This window comes from Haliotis rubra, unplaced genomic scaffold, assembly GCF_003918875.1.
Source record: "Haliotis rubra isolate DU_JTF1 unplaced genomic scaffold, ASM391887v1 Scf529, whole genome shotgun sequence".
Classification (NCBI taxonomy): Eukaryota; Metazoa; Mollusca; class Gastropoda; order Lepetellida; family Haliotidae; genus Haliotis; species Haliotis rubra.
The window spans coordinates 545695-571060 of record NW_025767223.1 but is presented as its reverse complement, the minus strand read 5'-3'; the positions used below and the strand labels follow the sequence as shown (position 1 = coordinate 571060).

Genomic DNA, 25366 nt, shown 5'->3' with positions numbered 1-25366 from the left:
GTTACAGTGTCATACAAGCCTAGCAGGATGCAGCGAAAATCATTTAACAGAAATCATTTAATTGTTTGGACAAAAAGCGTACAAAGCCACACAACATCAATGATATTGAAATTTAGCTCAAGAAAGATCATTTAAATTTCTTAAACAGAAAGCAAAGGAGAAAATATTTTAAAAACATTTTATACACGAAACAGGTCACAAAAAACGCTGAATCACTGTAAATGAAGTCAATCTTTCAGAAGCTATATGGAAACTAAGCAGAACATTATCTGCAAAAGTAAGCAGTTAGTCAACATTTCAAAATGCCATAACCAACGGATCCATGCCTCACATGGCATATTATTTGCCCATCTCCAACAAAACATTGACACAAAATTTACCCAACACGTCGGCCGACGGAATCTAATGTCACTGCTCTGTAAGTGAACACAAGGAAGTCTGTCATGGGATGCACGATAACGGAGGAGGATAACGGCGGATATTAACTAAACTACATTGTTAGTGAGGTAATATTGTTTAAAACTTTATCAGCAATTTTACAGTTATTTGCATGAGGCTGAATACATATGTTGTATTTGCTGTTCAGTGCCGCACAGCAATATTGTAGCATATTGACAATCATTTGTAAATAATTGACTTTGGACCAGACAATCCAGTGATTGACATCATGAGGAGTGTCTATACTAGGAAGCTGAATACAACCAGTCATACCTATATCAGATGTTGCATGTGTTGTGTATTGCCTAAATCAGCAATATTTCATCGGTATGACGGGTGTCTAAATAATTAAGCCTGGACCAGACAATCCAGTGATTGACATCATGAGCACTGATCTACACAACTGGGCTACCAGTCTTATCTTGGTCAGGTTTCTGTTCACACAGGATACAGAAGTTTGTAATAAAGAGTAACCTCGGTAATCTGGACAATGCCGTTATTAGTTATATCAATCAGATTGATACACATGGGGAATAATGGAATGACAGATAACAGGCCAGTGTTGCTTTCTACATATAAAGTTGTCTGGGAGGCCAAGTTTTCACATTAACAGGGACCAGATCAACAAGGGTTCACTGTAAAATGTAGAAAGGACTGGAAGCAACATGCTTATATATATACTCTATTCCTTTTAACACAGTCTGTTCCAAATGCATGAAGACATCTGAAAACAGTTCATTTCCTAACCTTTTCTATATATTCTCTCAATTTTTTTTATATTGACTTTTTATGTCATCATTAGAACTCTAGAACTTGCCTTATACAATCCATCGTTGTGTTGTTGTTTTAATCGATCGATCGAGTGTTGTAAAACTCTAAACACTGGAGTCTGGACCAGACAAACCAGTGATTGGAAGTATTGGCAACAATCCAAAGAGGAAGAGGAGGAGAAAGGAAGAATACTTGTGTGAATCCTCAAATGAGCATTTGAGGGGATAGACCCTAAATTCTGTCATTTAGGGATTTAGGAACAGCTCATACTGTGGAATTTCATCAGTGATCAAATCATACTTCCCTGTATAGACTGATCGACCTCGTTGTGTTGTTTGTTTGTATAGACTGATCGACCTCGCTGTGTTGTTTGTTTGTATAGACTGATCGACCTCGCTGTGTTGTTTGTTTGTTTGTTTGTTGTTTACTGTCACAATTCCAGCTATATGGCGGCGGTCTGTACATAATCGAGTCTGGACCAGACAATCCAGTGATCAACAGCATGAGCATCGATTTAAGTAATTGGGATACGATGAACTGAATATGTATCTTGGTCAGTGCTATGTATGTAGGTGGTCACTTTTAGTTTCAATCTTTAGCATGCATGTATAGGTTTGTAATAAGCTCAGTACTTGAGATGAGTGGTCTGTTAGAGGTCTGGCAAAGTTGTGGAATAGTTGAGGGGTAGGTCTGGTGTAGTTGGAAGACAGATCAGGAACAGTTCTGGCATAGCTCTGCAACAGTCCATGTTGACAGGTCATGCTATCAATCCAAGATGGAGGTGTAACAGTGTAACAAGAGAGAAAGTATTCATGATTTACATGATCACTGCATAAGAGGGATAAAAACAATCAACCCAAATCATCAAACCTTTGGCAAAAGGTAAACCAACCATGAACTCATTGGGTAAACAGTAAACCAGCCATCAACTCATTGGGTAAACAATAAACCAATCATCAACTTAGCTGATAAACAGCAAACCAATCATCAACTCATTGGGTAAATAATAAACCAATCATCAACTTCGCTGGTAAACAGTAAACCAATCATCAACTCATTGGGTAAATGGAAACCAATCATCAACTCATGGGGTTAACAGTAAACCAATCATCAACTCATTGAGTAAACAGTAAACCAATCATCAACTTAGCTTGTAAACAGTAAACCAATCATCAACTTAGCTTGTAAACAGTAAACCAATCATCAACTTAGCTGGTAAACAGTAAACCAATCATCAACTCAACAAGTAAAAAGGTAACCAATCATCAACTCAACAGGTAAACATAACAATCATCAACTTAACAGGTAAAAAGGTAACCAATTATTATGTTAGCAGGTAGAAAAGTAAACCCTTATGTACAAGAACAAACCAATCAGGTAAACCAATCAACAACGTATCCGGAGGGGGTAAAACACAACCTCAGTGGCTGTTCATCATTTTTCAACCGAGTCCTCACTTTATCAATTGTTTGGGGGTACATATTTTTATAGCCTTGAGTAAATTGACATTAACTGGCACATCAGAAAAGTTTGACCTATTAATTTGACATGTCCTCTGGTGATCATAGCTAGCATGAAAATATTTCCTGCCAGTTATCTCCCCCCCTCTGGTCCAAATCTTTCACAGAGTCTTTTCTCACAAACCCAAACTATCAATAAAGTGAGGCCTTATCAGGTAACACAACACCGACCCACATTACCTGGAACTGTATACAGTTCAGACATTCAACGTGACATTAGACCAAGAAGACTTACTGGTCGAAACACTTGCAACAGAGAATTCATCTATTGATTCCTGCTTTTCAACCTGTATTTACAACATGTACAAAAATTTACAACCTGTATTCCTAATATCTGTGAAAACTATCTCAACCATCTCGACCTCTAAACAATTTCTTATAATATAGTCATGTCTGTGCATGAGATCTTCTGTGGCCAGGTTGGAATGCCATGTTCAAATTTGTAATGATTTAGTATCAGCTATGAAGTCTTGCAATAATCATTGATGTAGATTTTTTTATCACTGACACTTCATGCTTTCTCTGTCTTCATTCTCGAACAGACTGCAATGTGGGCCCACATTTTGAAGGAGATGTAAGCACTCTCAAAATTGCAGTCCGTGTTGAATTATGGGAGTTATGTGATTGTTGGTCAAGACACAGACTGTTCTACATGACACCAAGTAATGAGAACTTGACATTAAGTTTTTACGTTTGATGTTTAATGGCAGAGTCAGCAATATTCCACCTAGGTGACGTCAATCTGTAAATAATCTTGTTTGGACCAGAACATCCAGTGATTAACGTAAAGAACATGCGTCTACTTATATGGTGCAGGTCTGGTCACCAAATCCGGTTAGTCGCCACTTTAGACAAGGATGTCTACTTGAAGACCTATTCTAATCCAGGTCTTCCCGGATATTAAGAGTATTAGAACATGATAGTCATTGCTGTATAACTGTTAATAAGTACAAATTTGTAATGACGACATATAAGGCCGTGAAAAATACAGGTTTCATTAACTAATTGGCTGGTGTACAGTTATCATCAAAAGACAAGACAATTTTAGTTCCAAATAACTAAGTCATGACTTCTGAAGGGAAGTACAAAGACCCATAGTGAAGCACTACAGATAACACTACAGATCACACTAAAACACTAAAAGCAAGAAACTACCTGTAAACTAAACTACATGTGTACACACAAGTGAGGTGAACAAAGTTTATCCACATAATGTTTTACAGAAATATCTTCAGTTTGAATTAACGGTCAAGTGCAATCATACAAACCCATATTTGGAAGTTCATCAAGAATCCGTTTCGTTGAGCACATGATATGCTCCTTTCATCATTAACACACATTCTATTTGTAACATTAGTAAAGTACAAATTCTAGTACTTTTGGGGTTGAGTCCCATCTGGGATTCAAACCCACACCCTCAGAGTCAGGCACCTAATCGCCAGCACACAAAGTCAGACGCCTTTGGCCTTTGGTGATTAGGTGCCTGACTCTGAAAGTGTGGTTTGAATCCCGAATAGGACCCCCAAAAGTATACTAGAATTTATACACTAAAAGAAAATAATCCCAAATATAACATATGTTACATTTGACCACTTTCTAAATGGCATTGTGTAACACATTCTATTTGTATCAGTAACTTTATTTTCAGTTTTAAAGTATAATAATTACAACTATTAAAATTTCATAAAATTAATTTCATTCAGTCAATAACATTTTAAAGGAATTATATACCATTTTGCCATAATAAGTGCCCTTGGGACTTAAAAAAACAGACAAAGGGTGTTGCTTAGTTGCTTGTTAAGCCTTACATGATATAGATGATGGAGGTGAAGACAACTAACTTAGTTAATACTTTCATTAGGGCTGTACATTGGCAAATAAATTGTATTGCAATATATTGTGATTTGTGTAACAGTATTGTGATACATATTACGATATATGGGGAACTTAAGTGTTTGATAGTGAGTGACACTAATTGTACATGTTGATTCTATTTTCTACATCATAAGTCACTAAACATACATGTTATGGTTCTGATAACAGCAATCTCTAAATTAGGTAGCAAAGTCAGGGATTTTATTTTATTGTTTATACGATTTATAATAGTATTACAGCATGCCGTTTTGTCATTGAATAACGAAGGAAAACATTTGTTGTGAATGAAAGTATGTGTAAATTGTAATTTAAACCATAAAGATAATCACAAAAACTTCATATATCGTCTCTACCCAATATACCGTTCTCGGAAAAAATATTGCAATATGTATCGCTTGAAAAGCGTATTGCGATATACCGGTATACCATGAAGTCCTAACTTTCATTACCTTCAGCACTGATAACTAAGCAAATATAACAATCAATAACTTGGCAATTAAACTGCAGTCCTTTTGTGAAGAAAACTGCAGTGTACACAAGAATAATGGACTTGTTTGTGAATTGCTGGCCTTAGCTGTAGGCATTTGAAAAGTGCCTTCACTTCGGTCAACATGTTGGTCAGGGGTGCTTCTTAGAGTGCAACACTGAATATGTGGGCAGCATTTTTGTTTTATGTACTTCTCATGCGCCTGACTGACAATTCTAATTTCATTGCCCCCGCCCCCCCACCCACCCCAAAAACCTCTCTCTTTTTTTCATTTCCAAAAGCATATCGTCATATATAATGTTTATCTTGAAATCAGTTGCTGTCACAAGTCAAAGAGCATAAGAAATTGTAATAAGAATTACAATAAATGAGAATCAAGAACCTTTTTCAGATAATTTTGTCTTTATTAAGTTGTTTTTGTTTTTCCTCTGACCGACCGACCCATGTTCAGAATTTGGTGGCTCACGTGAAACACATAAAAATAATAATGCCCTGTCTAAAGTGGGAGATATTCTTTCAAACATTGTACATACAGAAATTTCATAACATAAATTTAAGGATAATAGGTGGAACAGATGCCTACCCCAATTGTTAAGAATTCAGGAAAATATTTACAATACATTTATGAAATGCCCATACTGCGACATCATCACTATCTTGTAGTGCTCTGATTGGCTGTTTACAACCATGTGACTTACACTTTGCGAGTACATCCTCCTCGTCATCTCTCTCTGGTGGGTTTTCTTCTGTCAGAGATTTAATCAGAGTTGCGATTGACTTCTTCAGGGTGTACACCTAGACAAGGTAATAGAAATGGTACACTTTATACAAATCTGGATTTGAACCCACTAATGGCAGATCCAAAGGGAGGCAACTCCTCAGTGCAATACAACATTTGGTATGAGTATGTGTGTGGTGTTTGTGACTGCTTGAAGTAGTCCAGACCAATGGCTGTTTCACAGTCATTGCAGATGGAGATACCATGCTGCAGTTTAACATTACATCTAAATCAATCCCTGCGAGGCGATTACTCGTGAAAATCCATGACAGAATTGGTCTTCAGTAACCCATGCTTGTCTTAAGAGGCGAGTAACGGGATTAGGTGATCAGGTTTGCTGACTTGGTTGACACATGTCATCGGTTCCCAATTACGTAGATCGATGCTTATGGTATCAATCACTGGATTGTCTGGTCCAAACTTGATTTTTTACAGACCTCCACAATATAGCTTGACTATTGCTGAGAGCAGTGTAAAACAAAACTGACTCGATCAGTCAGTGTAAAACAAAACTGACTCGATCAGTCTGTGTGCACCCTGTAAACACTGAATATAACAACAACAAGTTCCACCTGTAACATAGGTTGGAATAACAAGGCTGGGATCAAACCACTGACCTTCCACTCGGTGGGGTGTGATCTGTTCATTTTATCATGGAGGTGGTGCAATCTATTCAGATCAATGTTAATAGCTGTAAGGAAAATATCACCTGTTCTAGCGAGCAGTTCTTGTACACCTACTCTGAGTATGTGGTTGATGTACTTTCAAGAGATCTTGTTGTCAAACACTATAGACTGGTTCTGGAAGTTACCCTGGAAACATATGACAAGGTCAGTTACCATAGCAACATGCAAATACAGCAATGGAAATGATTAGTTACCCTGGAAACAAACAAAGTTCCATTTTGTGTATAATATTTATGATTCATTATTACAAATTTTCAGATGAAAGGCGTCTTCACTTGAATAATTTTCTCACAAACAACTTCCTCCTTTCTTCCATAAACAGTTAATTTGTCCAAAATTATGGACCTTTTGAAAATATATATATATTGGAGCAGACAATTGTAATTTTGTACAAGTTTATAAAGTATCATTTGCAAATTGTTTAATGTTATCAAATATTTTTCATACTATCTAATAGAAATGCCATTTCTCAGTACCTATTAATCCACATATGATTATTGAGAAAATGAACGCAGAATTCTTCTTCTGAAAAAATTTGGTAAGGGAGGAATCTCTGGTTAGATGACAAAGGATTCAGCCATCTGGAAATTCCTTTTTGTAGATGATAGTTTACAAAACGCAAGTGTCTGCAAAAGTGAAGTTTGACTCTATTTCTTTTTATCCTCCAAGGAAGGGTATCGATAATTCATCAGTCTATTTAAAAAGACCTGAGACAAAATTAGCGTTAAAATCCAAGCAAGTGTGATATATGTATATCATTCTTTTACTTGTGAATCTGTTAGAATCATCCACCATTGACTCACCGATGTGTATTCCACAAGCGTGTCAAACAACTGCACTAAAAGTGGTGCCGTCTTGTCCGAAATACTTGAATACAATATATTGAGGAACCTTGTTGTCTCGGCAACTAGATTCACAGACTTGATATTGTCCGGTTGTTCCCTGAGGTAGTTCTGAAGGCCCTTGTGTTGATTGTCACACATAAGTCCGAGCACACGTAACACAAGTTCTATAAAACCATCGTCCTTGAAGTCCAGCTCATCTGACATTGAGATGGCAGCACTTGTCAAGGCCATCAGTTCCTCTTCGTCCATGTCCTGTGAACAACGAATAAACGAATGAACAAAGGACCGACTGAACAAATCAACGAATGACAAAAGAATGAATGAATGAATGAATGAATGAATGAATGAATGAATGAATGAATGAATGAATGAATGAATGAATGAATACATGAATGAATACATGAATGAATACATGAATGAATACATGAATGAACTGGGTTCGAACTGTTGCTTTGAACAAATTTTCTTGATATGAGAGAAAAGCCCAAGTTCCTCATAGGTGAAATCTTGTCATGTAGGTTTGGCCAAGACAAACCTAGAACACGATCAAGGATTTAAACCCACAACTAAACACTTCTGATTTATCTAGGATGCGATTTCAGGAACCTGATCTCACTTGCACTTGGTGCAAGCTGAAAAATGTAGTTGCGCCAGACAAACCCAGGCTGCTCCCTAGATCTGATGTCTGTCAGTTACTTTTGATAAAGTACATACTGTTACAATACTTACATAGCAACTGTCATACAATACTTTGATATTACCCTTAGTTTGACAACCATATATATCACAGTGAGACACAGTAGCCCACTTCAGTGATAGACAAAGTTACAGTACAGAAAATATATAATGATAATTAATTATCTACAGTGGAAACTGCCTAAGTAAAGACCGCTTAACTAAACAGACCTGAGAAGTAAACACTTTTCTTTGGTCCCGGCAAATTTCTTCATTAATTATCACTATTAGAGTCCAGTTGAGTAAACTCGGATAAGTAAACAATACCGCTTAACTAAACGTCTTCTCACGGTCCCTGGAAGTGAATTACTTAACAAAAGATACTGGATAACTAAATTAGCGATTACCACATAATCCGACATGAGGGGCAGTCGTGTCAGTCTCCAGCTAAACAAACATCCTACTTACAGCTCGCTGGTGTCATGCAGTTGACAATACACTGACAACTGAAGGCCAGCCCTGATAAGTTGTTCATTGTTACATATGCATACATATACATGCATATGGTTGTCATTTGCAGGTTTTTATAAGTTTGGATAAGTAAAATACCTGATAAGTAAACAATCTTGGCGAGTCCCTTGAAATTTTACTTATCAGGTTTCCACTGTATTTAGAGACTGTTTCCAGTCCATGAAATCGTCCCAAAGGCACTTTCAAGATAGACATAAAGTCAGATATATTTTGAAGTACAAGCAGTTTGACAATGTCTCAGACCAAGAAATCATGCTGAATTACATGTAAGAAAGCAACTAGAGAAGTAGAATGGTGAATAAATCTAAGTATCTTCAAACATCGAAGTTGTACGGACAAGGGGTGGTTGGTTAGTTTGCTTGTTGTTTTACGCCACACTCAGCAATATTCCAGCTATATGGCAGCAGTCTGTAAATATTTGAGTCTGGACCAGACAATCCAGTGATCAACATCATGAGCATCAATCTACACAGTTGGGATACGATGACAGGTGTCAACCAAGTCAGCGAGCCTCACCACCCGATCCCGTTAGTCGCCTCTTACGACAAGCATGCTGAAGACCAATTCTAACCTGGATATTCACAAGGCTCATATTTGAATTATTTTGGGACACCCACTCGCTTCACGTGGATATCAGTTTGCATATAGTAGTAACATTTGGTACTGCTGCATCAAACCCTGACCCTTAGATGACCTGGCCATATCATGCTGCCTCCATGTTACTTGAAACACAACAACACTACCTACCTCTATTTTGATGTCCACCTCATCAAGTGGCGCCACTTCTGACTTCTTCTTGGACTTGACCTTGCTGACTTCCATTTTGGTTGGTGGTGGACCACTTAGCCCATTCATTGAGCTGCCGTTGACAGCAACCTTGGGGGGACCCAGACCCTGGGGGATCATCAGGGTGTTTCCCCCCTTCCCCCCACTCATCCGACTTGCTCGGCTGATTGGCCGCTTCATGGAGCCACGAGACCCCATCTGCAGCAATAACAGTCATGTTATACAAGCAATAACAGTCATGTTATACAAGCAATAACAGTCATGTTATACAAGCAATAACAGTCATGTTATACAAGCAATAACAGTCATGTTATACAAGCAATAACAGTCATGTTATACAAGCAATAACAGTCATGTTATACAAGCAATAACAGTCATGTTATACAAGCAGCAACAGTCATGTTATACAAGCAGCAACAGTCATGTTATACAAGAAGAGACCCCATCTGCAGCAATAACAGTCATGTTATACAAGAAGAGACCCCATCTGCAGCAATAACAGTCATGTTATACAAGCAATAACAGTCATGTTATACAAGCAATAACAGTCATGTTATACAAGCAATAACAGTCATGTTATACAAGCAATAACAGTCATGTTATACAAGCAATAACAGTCATGTTATACAAGCAATAACAGTCATGTTATACAAGCAATAACAGTCATGTTATACAAGCAATAACAGTCATGTTATACAAGCAATAACAGTCATGTTATACAAGCAATAACAGTCATGTTATACAAGCAATAACAGTCATGTTATACAAGCAGCAACAGTCATGTTATACAAGAAGAGACCCCATCTGCAGCAATAACAGTCATGTTATACAATCAATAACAGTCATGTTGTACAAGCAATAACAGTCATGTTATACAAGCAGCAACAGTCATGTTATACAAGCAATAACAGTCATGTTATACAAGCAATAACAGTCATGCAATTCATACAAGCAATAACAGTCATGTTATACAAGCAGTCATGTTATACAAGCAATAACAGTCATGTTATACAAGCAATAACAGTACACAGTAACAGTCATGTTATACAAGCAATAACAGTCATGTTATACAAGCAGCAACAGTCATGTTATACAAGCAGCAACAGTCATGTTATACAAGCAGCAACAGTCATGTTATACAAGAAGAGACCCCATCTGCAGCAATAACAGTCATGTTATACAAGAAGAGACCCCATCTGCAGCAATAACAGTCATGTTATACAAGAAGAGACCCCATCTGCAGCAATAACAGTCATGTTATACAAGAAGAGACCCCATCTGCAGCAATAACAGTCATGTTATACAAGAAGAGACCCCATCTGCAGCAATAACAGTCATGTTATACAAGCAGCAACGTCTGGTTCACCAGCGGCAATGTCTGGTTACACATACCACTAAGCCAGTTTATACAAGCAGACAAGAAGGAGTACTGGAGTCGACTATGCCCCAGGATCCCCAAGGGAAGACCAGAAGGAGAACTGGAGTCCTCTATCCCCCTAGAATCCCCATGGAAAGACCAGGAGGAGATCTGCAGTCCTCTCTTCCCCTAGAATCCCCATGGAAAGACCAGGAGGAGAACTGCAGTCCTCTCTTCCCCTAGAATCCCCATGGAAAGACCATGAGTATTACAGTTCTCTATTCTCCTCAAATCCCCATGGAAAGACCAGGAGGAGATCTGCAGTCCCCTCTTCCCCTAGAATCCCCATGGAAAGACCAGGAGGAGATCTGCAGTCCTCTCTTCCCCTAGAATCCCCATGGAAAGACCAGGAGGAGAACTGCAGTCCTCTCTTCCCCTAGAATCCCCATGGAAAGACCAGGAGTATTACAGTCCTCTATTCTCCTCAAATCCCCATGGAAAGACCAGGAGGAGATCTGCAGTCCCCTCTTCCCCTAGAATCCTCATGGAAAGCCCAGGAGTATTACAGTCCTCTATTCTCCTCAAATCCCCATGGAAAGACCAGGAGGAGATCTGCAGTCCTCTCTTCCCCTAGAATCCGCATGGAAAGACCAGGAGTATTACAGTCCTCTATTCTCCTCAAATCCCCATGGAAAGACCAGGAGGAGATCTGCAGTCCCCTCTTCCCCTAGAATCCCCATGGAAAGACCAGGAGGAGATCTGCAGTCCCCTCTTCCCCTAGAATCCCCATGGAAAGACCAGGAGGAGTTCTGCAGTCCTCTCTTCCCCTAGAATCCCCATGGAAAGACCAGGAGGAGATCTGCAGTCCCCTCTTCCCCTAGAATCCCCATGGAAAGACCAGGAGGAGATCTGCAGTCCTCTCTTCCCCTAGAATCCCCATGGAAAGACCAGGAGGAGATCTGCAGTCCTCTCTTCCCCTAGAATCCCCATGGAAAGACCAGGAGTATTACAGTCCTCTATTCTCCTCAAATCCCCATGGAAAGACCAGGAGGAGATCTGCAGTCCCCTCTTCCCCTAGAATCCTCATGGAAAGCCCAGGAGTATTACAGTCCTCTATTCTCCTCAAATCCCCATGGAAAGACCAGGAGGAGATCTGCAGTCCTCTCTTCCCCTAGAATCCCCATGGAAAGACCAGGAGGAGATCTGCAGTCCTCTCTTCCCCTAGAATCCCCATGGAAAGACCAGGAGTATTACAGTCCTCTATTCTCCTCAAATCCCCATGGAAAGACCAGGAGGAGATCTGCAGTCCCCTCTTCCCCTAGAATCCTCATGGAAAGCCCAGGAGTATTACAGTCCTCTATTCTCCTCAAATCCCCATGGAAAGACCAGGAGGAGATCTGCAGTCCCCTCTTCCCCTAGAATCCGCATGGAAAGACCAGGAGTATTACAGTCCTCTATTCTCCTCAAATCCGCATGGAAAGACCAGGAATAGATCTGCAGTCCTCTCTTCCCCTAGAATCCCCATGGAAAGACCATGAGTATTACAGTCCTCTATTCTCCTCAAATCCCCATGGAAAGACCAGGAATAGATCTGCAGTCCTCTCTTCCCCTAGAATCCCCATGGAAAGACCAGGAGGAGTTCTGCAGTCCTCTCTTCCCCTAGAATCCCCATGGAAAGACCAGGAGGAGATCTGCAGTCCTCTCTTCCCCTAGAATCCCCATGTGATGACCAGGAGTATTACAGTCCTCTCTTCCCCTAGAATCCCCATGTGATGACCAGGAGTATTACAGTCCTCTATTCTCCTAAAATCCCAGGAGAAGACAAGGAGGAGTTCTCTATTCTCCTCGATCCCCAAAGACAAGTGTCAGTTGTGTGCTCTGGTCCTCCTTGCATCAATACCACCATGTGACAATATTAAAGGTCACATGCAACCAAAAAATCAAACATAATTAAAACACAGTTATCACTTATTCATGACATATAATATACATTGCTGGTTATGAAAAAACATATAAATAAAATTATAAACGTACAATCGCAAATCAAAAGTGCAAAATTGTGTACTTTGGTTTACTTCCCAAGAAACGAAGCAGCTGGGAAACCGAACCCAGTCAGAGCGGTCGGGTGTGCACTCAAGTGTAACGGCTGGTTCATTTGCAGATGTCCTCACGGCTAATTGTGTGTGTATATATAGAGATGTTGGGTTTTGTAAATACATGCTCATTTTTTGTGTTTTTGCAATCAACAGACATCATAACATGTCATATGTTCAAGTATCACACCTGCCTGTCTGTGTAATTACATAATGTGACAGAGACCGAACTGGGGCCATAAATCATTGCATTTTGTTTATGGTGTATAGCCTGATTGGTGTTAAGTTCAAATTGCATGTGGTCAGTGATACCAGCTGTGTATTGAATATTGTCATTTGCAGACAGGCAGGCAGACACACAGGTGTCAATAAAACAAGACATTGAGTTTTGTCTGTGACAACGACATATCTATATCACAGTTAGAAATTCGGTCAACACTAAATAATGACATTGCTTTTAAGTATCGAACTGAGAAAGTGTCTCGGTAAGAAGAACGTGTGGTGAAATAGACAAATGAAATTATATAAACAGTTAATTTACTGCCATAACATATAAAGCTCGCGCCTGTGAGATATCAACAAAACATTAGAAAAATAGCTCACACCAAAGCCTTCACCGAGTATTCACCCGACAACCCGCTTCCAAGCTGCGTGAACCTATTTACTTGCGCACGTGCTATGAGCGCAGCCCAGCTGTTGAAACCCGTTTTCCCCAGAAAAGTCTGGGGAAAATTAGTGAAACGTTTGAACTCCGATTTCGCGTGTTTTTTTTTATCTCGTTATTTTTCAACTTTATAAGTTGAATTTGCATTTTTGACGATTTGTTTCAGTAAGTCCATACCGAAAGGTATCAGAATCTGCAAAGTTGTGTTTTACGTTGCATGTGACCTTTAAGCTTTCATGTATAAGACAAACTCTACTGTGAATCTGATTACAAGCATATCTAAAGTCATATGCCCCTTCTCAAGCTGAAGTTTCTCAAGAAATTGTTAACACATAGAAGATAAAAAATAATAATACATACCAGTACAAGTGACATAGTAATACTAGAAGCTGACAAAGTCTTGGATTGTCTCTAGAGTTGAAAAATAATTGTTTCACACCCAGTGTAATTCACTGTGAAAATACAATTGTTTGTTGGTTGTTTTTTCAATTAGTGGTTGATCTTATGAGTGAGTGAGTGAGTTTAGCGTTACACCACTTTTTGCAATATTCCAACAATATCATGGTGGGCGACACCAGAAATGGGTTTCACTTATTGTACCCATGTGGGGACTCGAACCCGGGCCTTCAACGTGATGAGCGGACTCTTTAACCACTTAGCTACCCCATCGCCCCAATTCCATGCAATCAGGCTACAGTAAAATTCATCCATTTAGTCGTGACAAGCACAGGTTGTCGAGAACCTAGGTTCTAGTCCAATGTCCCCATGGATTATAGCATCAAACGATAAAGCAGGATAAGGATCACAATAAAAGAAGATAATTTTTTTCATGAGAAATGACCTCAGAGACAATCGAAGACGAAGTGTGAGAAGAAAGGGTAAAGTACCGGATTTCGAAGGTTGACCATGGAATGTTTGGCAAGAGATAGCATAGATCCAAGCTGGTTGGCCATCATCAGGTCCTACAAAACACACAGTAAGCAAACATTGTGCACACAATCACATGGAGATATAGAAGCCTAGGACATACAGTACACAGATGCGTAAGCCAATTAGACATAGAGCACAGGTACATTTGCCACAAACATAGAGAACAAATATATACTTACAGTAAAAAAGTAAATGTACTTCATATGAAGTCAAATAAAAACAAATCCAGGGCTCGATTTAAGAGAAGTAAAACTACTTACATCAGGTGCAACCTAAGATAAAAACCTAGTTACACCAGCCAAATTCCAGTTTCAACTTGGTGTGTTAAAAAGTCAGAGGTTTCGGTGCACATAAATATATTTCCGTGATGTTGTACCCATGAAACCATAAGAACACAGAGACAGAGCTGGTTCCTGTTTACTGGAACTGTCATAGCCAAGAGGTGTCTATAAATAGCATAGAAACTTGACTTGCACCTGGTGCAAGTTAGACCAATAACTAGGTTGTACTTTGTAATATTGGGTTGCACCAGTGCAAGTAAAAAAGCACTAAATCGAGCCCTGAAATCTATTCTAACAGTGCATCTTTTTTAATACACTTTATGAAGACACTACATCACGGTAATGGCATTGTTCAAGATCGTGTCCTTTTCATGTGTTGGATGGTTGTTGTTTAACACTGCACTCAGCAATATTCCAGCTATATGACAGCGGTCTGTGAATAATCAAGTCTGGACCAGACAACCAAGTGATCAACAGCATGAACATCGATCTACACAATTGGGATACAATGCAAACATCGATGTTGAGCATACATTGATGGTGCTTACAAACCAGGATGTGAACCTATACATAAAAAACATTCGGGGACAGATCATTTGAAAAGGCCGGAACATACTTGTGGAACAGCCTACCATCTGACATTCGATCACAGACCCAGTTGTGTACATTTAAGTCAACGGTAAAGAATCACTATTACAGCCTCATATACTGTACGTACATGCGTGCGTGCGTGCGTGCTTGCAAGCATACATACATACACACACACACACCTACGTACGTACATATACACATACATACATAGACGCACGCATGCACATACATACACACACAGACGTACGCACGCACACACACACACACATACATACATACAAAGATTTATATAATGCTAAGATCAAGCACCAAGTACTGCTCAAAAGTGCTTCAAAGTACTTGAGTTGCTGGTTAGTTACAGTATATGAGGCTGTAATAGTGCTTCTTTAGTGTTGACTTAAATGTACACAACTGCATCTGTGATCGAATGTCAGATGGTAGGCCTTTTCAAATGATCTGTCCCCGAACGTTTTTGTGCACGTAACTGGCACCTGTAACACCCAAAACACCAAGGCCATCTCCTCTAACTGAGAAACAAGTTAAGTACCAACCATGCCCTTCACATTGCCGGCCTTCATTGCCTTCTGGAGGGCCTTGGTCTGGGCCACCATCTCCTCAACCTTCGCGCGGTGTGCATCGCATGGAGCAGACGTCTGAAACAAGAAGAAGTATTCTGAAAACCAGGGATTTAACTGCTTATTCTGTTTATGAGTTGATGAATACTGGAGAGATGGGGGTCCTAGCTGCATGCTTATCCTTACTATCCATATGGTGAAACATAACCAGCGTCATATGTATCATATGTGCACATGTGAACATATCACTTTTGCCTAGCAACCATTGTATCTGTATTTCGTCATTTGTGACGTCATTAAAAGTGATGTCAATGAAGAGGGCCACCACTCTTGCTTACCGTGTCTTACTGCACAAATGTACATGAATAAAATGGATGATAAAGAAATTATTTCACTCGATCAAGTGTGTCATACGACTTACACAAAATTCACTTGGGCAATACAAAAATTCACATTCGTTTCACGTAGGTTGTATGATGCACTTGCTCGTGTAATAATCTCTATATACACTCCTTCTTGACAAAGTTTATGGATGAGATACTTTGCTGCTGATAACTACTGAATACTATAATGATGCCAGACTGGGTCTAGACTCATCTTTTCATGCTAAGGCCAAGGGAATAAATCACTGACTTTCCACTGTCTGGGCACATTATCACTACACCATTGAAGTGACCATGTCTACTCATCAGACCTGGTGGGTGGTCTGCTGCAATTCCTGACAGGTACAATTGGCAGAGGGAGTTCCACACACACACATACTATTAATTTGGTAGTTAAAGGTTTGAAAGAGGGCAAAGGTCACACAGGTCATGCCTTGAAGTCATCTCTGTTTTGGTTGATTTTACTTTGACAAGAAAATTTATATTTTTCATACATTTTTTAATATAAATAGTTGTAGTTACAGTCCAGTTGTCCTCTTTACGTGACCTGAGACATGAACTTACTTCTCCCGAGTTGCAATGCTGGATAGCTGCATGCGGTTCTTGATGGCAAAAAAGAACGTTTCCTCTCGAGTACCAGTGAAGTAGGCAATCAAACTCATCTGAAACAGAAAACATAAACCTCACAAAAACTGGCTCTGTCTGGATATTCCTTGTCTCGAACATTTGAAGTGCACCAAGTCGTTGAGATTTCACTGTGCAGAGTTGTGTCCCTTTAGCATATTCAAAACTTATGATTTGCTTTTAAATCAGTTGCTCTGATAATGTTTCAGGGTTTGTCAGCACTATGCTTATGGCCCTCTTCACCAAAGGTAGGAGGGGAAACCTGTACCCAACTGGGATTTCATTCAGCTTCAAGCTGGAGTATGAATACATGACACATTTTTAAACATAACGATTTCTTTTTATTCTTTACACAAAGTTTAAGAACTGAATATTCATGCTCGTCCAACTTCTGAAGGCCTTTCAAGAACTGGAATAGAGTCTGCATCAAAATATGATTTCATCCTGCATCAAGCAAGGCTAGAGTCTGGTTTTACACCAATTTGGACAGCATGGCAAATAAATACATAATGCCAGCTGATTTATGAGTCATTTGGCTTCCAACATTGTAAACACCCATAACACTACACCGTGAATTGCTGCATGTCCACCACTGAGCCCCAGTATCAGACGTCTTGTCACGTCTGCTCACCTGTACTGCTTGGTTTCCCCGAACAGCAGCACTGCAAGGAAGGCCAGTAACTCTCGTATGATGTTGTCCTGGGGTCGAGACAGATGGTTGAGTGTGCTCTCTATCACATTGTAGGAGTTGAGAGCAAACTGGACTGACTCAATCACCTTCAGCTGCCTGTACAACAGAAGCAGAGCGTTACCATGAATGACACACTTTAAGTGCATTTCTAATAAAACTGATAGGAAGCATCATCAATATTTTCTCAGCAGTCAACATCTTCTGTAAATGCACTTAAACTTTAAACTAGTACAGACAGGGATTTCAATGTCAGACTGAACTTCTGACACTCTAGAAGTGTATTGCTAACCAAAATAGAAAAATGGCTTTCATGGTTCAAACAGACATACATTTAGGCATCCTCCTGGTATTGCACCTTAAATTCTTTGCATCAAATCACAATTTGTAAGCAGTATTCATGATCATGTTTCGACACTCTGACAAAGAAATATTGTTGATGGTGGAGTTCTTCCCTTACTTTTTATTGCCCTTGGTGTTGAGCTCCCAGTCGAGGGGCAGCTTGATGATCTCGTTGTGGATGAGGCCACGCAGGAGCTGCAGGCACTTCTCATCCAGCTCCGTCTGCTCAATCTTCTCCTTCTCGCTCAGGTTGTTCAACGTTGCCGAGATGCTGTAAATAAAACACCTGTAGATGAACTTACTTGACTCAGTGTGTCCAGTGTATAGTGAGTGAGTGAGTGAGTTGGGTTTTACACTGCTTTTACAATATTCCAACAATATCACGGCGGGGGACAGTAATGGTCTTCACACATTATACCCAAGTGGGGAATTGAACCCAGCTTTCAGCATGATGAGCGAACGCTTTAACCACTAGGCTACCACCCTGTGTGTTCACTGAATAGAGTGACGTTGCTGTCAGCATCATTTTAGTGTCACACTTCACAGATGAATGTCCTGTCTTCTTCTCAGTAGAAAACCCAGTAATCATCTAATGTCAGTTGTGATCCTTACTTCTAACATGTGCTAAAACAGTTCCAAGAATCAATGTCAGACTTGCATCCCTTCGTATCAACATGACATGCTGGTCAAAGATTTCATGCCAGACTTTCCACATGACGTTATACATTTATTGTCTACTTACAACAGCTGTTTGACTAGTTTCTCAGCCATCCTGTACTTGGCCTCGGGGGTCCTTGCATAGGGGTCAATGAAGCAGCGCAGGTGCTCTTGGAACTCGATCCCCAACGGGAGCTCCTCATCTCCTCCAATCTCAGAGTATTCTGGAATGGTTGTAGGGGATGTAGTATGTTGTAGCAGACAGTGGCAACAAATAACTGAAGTGTTGTACAATGTTGAGTGTGACAAAGAGTGATATTCAGAGTTATCACCCTTGTAAACATAAAGATGGCAGACTTGATACTTCAGAAATTTTGGGATGGGATAGTTTCCAGGAGGCTGACTATATCTATGTTAATATGACAACAGAGCAATTCAAGGCACATTACGACCTCATAGTGTGTTGTCTACTGACCATGTGTAGATCCCAGGTTGTGGACATCAAATTCTTACATTTTTATGGATTCAAGCATTAAAATTCTGGCAATATGTGAGTGTACTAACATTAATTCTAGGGCCTGTATTTGCTGCTGCTGCCAATTATTTGACCCAACCAAACTGCCTTGTTTGATTGTAAACCTAAACCTTTCCATACAAGATGGTGACTATGACTTGATGCTTTGGGCAATATGTTGGTCCATCTTTTATCTTATTTTCATCCATCTATCTTCACATCTATTTTTGTCCTTCCATACATCCATCCATCCATCTTCCAACACCTACCTTCTCTACTGGGAAAGCCAATCTGAGTTTTCCATCCATCCACCCATCCACATCTTCCAACACCTACCTTCTAATGTGGAAGCCAATCTCCTTGATCCAACACCTACCTTCTTGGGCAATCTGAGTCTTCCATACATCCATCCATCCACATCTTCCAACACCTACCTTCTCTACTGGGAAAGCCAATCTGAGTCTTCCATACATCCATCCATCCACATCTTCCAACACCTACCTTCTCTACTGGGAAAGCCAATCTGAGTCTGGACATCATTAACTCCCCCGTAGGCAAGGTGCATGTTGACGGCAAACACGTTCAGTTTCAGGTTGATGTCCTCCTCTCCATCGAAGTAGTCGGCGTACCTCTACACATACAGGACAATGAGGTCACAGGGAGTCAGAAAAAACATAATAAATTATTGGATATTCTCACTCCAGCAGCTAGACTGAACCATTTTGACAGTGTCCGATCCAGCATTCTTACTGGCAAACAAGGATAAGTTGAACCAGCGTAGAGAATGCGTTTACGAGAAGTAGGTTGTGCATGGCAATGAGCAAATCCATTTGGTTTGTGAAAGGTAGAGCAGATGTAGGCTAGTGCATGTGCATTGCATGACGATGAAATTGATTCCGCGAGTAGCTGAACACACCTTGCGCTTTGCTTCACCCATCGCACTACACTTGATCGCGGACAACCTTGGGTCCCTTCTCTAACAATGGCAAGCGCCAGTGGGCGGCACTCATACATGCTAATACAGGTCAATTGTCAGGTCGGTGCTCAACTTATCCTTGTTTGACAGTAAGGATGGGGTCTTTCACCTCAAATGTTAACTTAACTATCCACAAGACAGTTGCTCGAGGATGTGTATGTCAGTTACATAAAAGTATTATTGTTCATGCTTGTGAGGTCCATGTGCAATATTCCGACACTGCTCTTTGTGAGTGATTTGCGTTATGTGAGCCAAATATGGGCAGAAGGACCATAGTCATGCGTGTTCCAGACTCAGCAAGATCTCAAGATGCATTGTGGGTGAGGTGGAATAGGAACAATGTCATACGACATTTCTCTAAAAATACATAATGCATTTCTTTCAATAATACTATCAGCCCTCAGAGAAGCTACCATATAACTTATTCCCCACCCAAATTATGTATTTAGATTAGAATACTAAATCAAATATTTCGAATGAAATAATGCGATGTTGCATTAAATCGACTCTTGTGTCCTCTACCGGCTGAGCATTATTTCAGGCGAACCCCATAAAGTTATGTCCCTTGGAGCGCTCTTTATGAATTTCCTACGCACAACTTGTGATTAAAACCAGCTTGGCAAACACCGACAACACTGTGTTTGACAGTTTTCGATGTACAGAGCAATCGTTTACATTCCATATATGGCAAGTGTTATCTGTTTGGAAGCTCAATTATTGATTTCAGGCAAGTTGTATGGGAAAATAAGTTTTTTATTGCATCATTAGGAAGCTAAAGTGAGTGCATATGCTCCCAATATATAAAAAAATAGGTCAAAATATTGTTGAAAATGTGTGACATTGTGCCTTTAAGGATTGCCTTCAAAATTATTGCCCTTATATAGCCACAAGCATGTGTACGATGCTTCTTATATTACTCCGGACTTATGTCATATTCAAGCAATATCACGGTGGGAGACACCAGTAATGAGCTTCACACATTATACCCAGTGTGGAATTGAACCCAGGTCTTTGGCGTGACGATCGACTGCTTTAAACACTAGGCTACCCCACCGCCTTGTCTGTAGTGAGTTCATCCTGAGAGTGTTACTTCCAACATCTCACCTTCCTGGCTTCACTGCGGACATCCTGAGATCCCAAGCCACCTCCGTACTTCTCATGAAACTCCTCCATTTTCTAAGTTAAAATATAAATCTGTTTTACTAAACAATAGAAAACAGTTTTGGTTCTCATGACGTCTTGACACAAAATCTGACCTCAGCAAATTGTTTACAAGTCAATTCAACATTTGCACACATGCAATGTCAAATGAGCGAATTTCGGCAATCTTTGAAAAAACTAACAAATATTGTTACGTTTTAACACAGAAACATTTGGTCCCTATAATGAATAAAGTTTTGTAAATAAGTTTAGAAATAAGGCTTCAGAATGTGTAAAAATGGCAACATTTGATTTTGAAAGGAATAGTTTTCAGAGGATGACTGTATTTGTGTAATGTATCATGTGGCTCACAGTGACTGAGACGGCACCGGACGCTGTGATGATGGAAGTCATGGCATTGATGAGAAGTTTCATTTGTCTTTGAATGCTGATGTGTGGCGCCACGGCATCCAAGAACGCCTCCAGGGACTTGGTCAGTGTCGACAGCCTCTCTGGCTCCTTGGCCTCCTCAGGGAATGGGCAGGTGTCTGGCTGGTAGTAGCTTCGGCAGAACACCTGTAACAGAGGGTGTTTTTAATATAAACAGGTGTCAGGCTGGAAGTAGCTTTGTCAGAACACCTGTAACAGAGGGTGTCTTTAATATAGACAGGTGTCGGGCTGGAAGTAGCTTCATCAGAATACCTGTAACAGAGACTAGACAGGTGTCTTTAGTATATAGACAGGTGTCTGGCTGGAAGTAGCTGTCAGGCTCAGCAGAACACCTGTAACAGAGGGTGTCTTTAATATAGACAGGTGTCAGGCTGGAAGTAGCTTCCATCAGAACACCTGTAACAGAGACTGTCTTTAATATAGACAGGTGTCTGGCTGGAAGTAGCTTTGTCAGAACACCTGTAACAGAGACTGTCTTTAATATAGACAGGTGTCAGGCTGGAAGTAGCTTCGTCAGAACACCTGTAACAGAGACTGTCTTTAATATAGACAGGTGTCAGGCTAGAAGTAGCTTCATCAGAACACCTGTAACAGAGGGTGTCTTTAATATAGACAGGTGTCGGGCTGGAAGTAGCTTTGTCAGAACACCTGTAACAGAGACTGTCTTTAATATAGACAGGTGTCGGGCTGGAAGTAGCTTTGTCAGAACACCTGTAACAGAGACTGTCTTTAATATAGACAGGTGTCAGGCTGGAAGTAGCAGTGTCTGAACACCTTAACAGGGGGTGTCTTTAATATAGACAGGTGTCGGGCTGGAAGTAGCAGTGTCTGAACACCTGTAACAGAGGGTGTCTTTAATATAGACAGGTGTCGGGCTGGAAGTAGAAGTGTCAGAACACCTGTAACAGAGGGTGTCTTTAATATAGACAGGTGTTGGGCTGGAAGTAGCAGTCTCTGAACACCTGTAACAGGTGGTGTCTTTAATATAGACAGGTGTCAGGCTGGAAGTAGCAGTCTCTGAACACCTGTAACAGGTGGTGTCTTTAATATAGACAGGTGTCGGGCTGGAAGTTGAAGTGTCTGAACACCTGTAACAGAGGGTGTCTTTAATATAGACAGGTGTCAGGCTGGAAATAGAAGTGTCGGAACACCTGTAACAGAGGGTGTCTTTAATATAGACAGGTGTCTGGCTAGAAGTAGCTTCATCAGAACACCTGTAACAGAGAGTGTCTTTAATATAGACAGGTGTCAGGCTGGAAGTAGCAGTGTCGGAACACCTGTAACAGAGGGTTTCTTTAATATAGACAGGTGTCAGGCTGGAAATAGAAGTGTCGGAACACCTGTAACAGAGGGTGTCTTTAATATAGACAGGTGTCTGGCTGGAAGTAGCTTCATCAGAACACCTGTAACAGAGAGTGTCTTTAATATAGACAGGTGTCAGGCTGGAATTAGCAGTGTCTGAACACCTGTAACATAGGGTGTCTTTAATATAGACAGGTGTCAGGCTGGAATTAGCAGTGTCTGAACACCTGTAACATAGGGTGTCTTTAATATAGGCAGGTGTCTGGCTAGAAGTAGCTTCATCAGAACACCTGTAACAGCATTTGTCCTTATCATAGGCAGGTGTTGGACCTAAAAAGGCTCTGGCAGAAAACCTGTAACAGAGAAAGTCTTTTATATAGACAGGTGTCTGGTGGAAATAGCAGTGGCAGAAAACCTGTACCAGAGAGAGTCTTTAATAATGGAAATCCATGATTCAGAAAAGGAAGGTATCAGACTACAAGTAGCCCAGAATGAAACATGAATATCCTTTCAAAGGGAAAATGATCGATGAACACTCTTCGAAGTAACAGTCATATCTATATGATTACCATGAGCATCAGCCATGTGGTGTTAATTTTGGACATCACCTACAGAACTGAACATAGGTACAGTAGCTCACCTGCAGGAATGGCATGACAGCATCAAACAGATAGTGCAGACTTCCTCTCATCTCTTCCGCTCCAGACCGGCTCCGTTCTCTGTCAAAATACAAGTACTGATATAAAAACATTATATTTATAAAGAAATACATGTGAAATAATACCATGGTACAATGTAAATAATCACAAATATATGATTTAAACATAAAAGTCAATTCATGAATTTGCCAACCATGTAGACTAAAAACAAATATTAATTCAAATAAGAAATGTATTAATAACAATGAAAATTAAGAGAACGGAAAAGTCTTTTTTTAAATTTTCCATCCATGTAGAGATTTAATAAATTAAAGAATTAACTTAAAAGAGAACTCTAGTAATAGCAGTAAAAGCTGTCGGTTAATCCTTTAACTTTTTGTGACAAACAAGGAAGGGGTAACGACACTGACGTTATTCAAGAAGTTATCAACAAAACAGACATGTACAGTACATGAATTAAGATTAGTTATTGATGCTAACACACCAGTAGTGTTAATAAGCTGGAGTAAAGATGGACAAAGCACAAAGCAATTAATAAAATATTTCTACAGGTTGGTTCATGAACATTTAAGTAGATTTCCAATTTTAGTTTTAAATAATTGATTTCAGAACAAATAACAATACCAGTTAATAGCTGTGTTTATATCAGTTTAAAGCATTCTTAAAAATATATCACTGTCACATATATTCTTGTCAATACTTCACAAGTTTTGTATACACTGTCATGGACTACATACAAACTATAGACATCTCATGTTGTGGTCAGCATAGAATCAGTTATTTTATGGTGGCCAGACCAGTTGCGAGCAGCCTCACGACTCCACTGGGGTATAATGACATATATCAACCAAGTTACAAATCTGACCATCTAACCAGTAGTCAGTCACCTCTAGTTGTGGGTACTTATTCCACCCTCACAGGGCCTCACCCGGAACAGCCCTCCATATCTACCATCTACCCTAAACCACCCAGACAGGGATACACACAGTGAGTTGTCATGCAGTGTTTGCACTGCATCAAGTGATCTGTTCATTGGTCAGTCAAGAATTGCAGATCAAATTATAATTTTTATGGAATAATTTCTTTCATTTTTCTGTAAAAGCTTTTGGTGGCAACAGCATTAGGCTAAACAATCTTTTCCAGGAGATTCATTAGAGTGAGTGAGTGAGTGAGTGAGTTCAGTTTTACGCCGCTTTTAACCATATTCCAGCTATATCACGGCGGGGTACACCAGAAATGGGCTTCACACATTGTACCCATGTGGGGAATCGAACCCGGTCTTCGCTGACGAGTGAACGCTTTAACCACTAGGCTACCCCACCACCCTAAAAAGATTAGAACAAAGAAAGCTAGACTAGCTTTTTACCTGTGAATGCTACAGCAATGTACAGTTACAGTACGGGAAAAGTCATTCAAAATCTACCACCATTTTGATTTGTCAAATTTAATATATTACCTGCATTTGTTGCACAAGCAATACATTGTCAGTTTAATAGAGCCTATTTACTAAACATGTATACTAGTGTATTTAATAGGAGTAAATGGGCAATTAAATTGTGCTTAAACCCTCCAAAGTGAAGCATTATAACCACATGTACATCTGACCAGTGCAGGGAATCATGCAGTAAGTACTGTGAGTTCTAAAGCCTGGTTGTAGGTATGACTGTAGGCAAGGGCAGCCAGACCATGTCATCAGCTGCAAGTGAGCCCAATTTAAATACAGTGCCTCCATTCTAAGTCTGATCTAA

General features: G+C 40.0%; 1 protein-coding gene across 1 annotated transcript in view; it reads right to left on the bottom strand.

Annotated features, from left to right (window-relative positions):
• Positions 1–25366, bottom strand: part of LOC124252890 (inositol 1,4,5-trisphosphate receptor type 3-like) — a 169861-nt gene that overhangs the window by 28905 nt on the left and 115590 nt on the right. The window contains 18 exon segments of the mRNA XM_046686568.1: positions 381–416; positions 1842–1943; positions 5731–5886; positions 6579–6603; positions 6605–6681; positions 7359–7652; positions 9354–9590; positions 14394–14468; positions 15860–15940; positions 15943–15961; positions 16831–16923; positions 17522–17677; positions 18039–18191; positions 18663–18801; positions 19593–19722; positions 21172–21243; positions 21580–21783; positions 23600–23678. Of these exon segments, the coding sequence (XP_046542524.1) occupies positions 381–416; positions 1842–1943; positions 5731–5886; positions 6579–6603; positions 6605–6681; positions 7359–7652; positions 9354–9590; positions 14394–14468; positions 15860–15940; positions 15943–15961; positions 16831–16923; positions 17522–17677; positions 18039–18191; positions 18663–18801; positions 19593–19722; positions 21172–21243; positions 21580–21783; positions 23600–23678 (2128 nt within the window).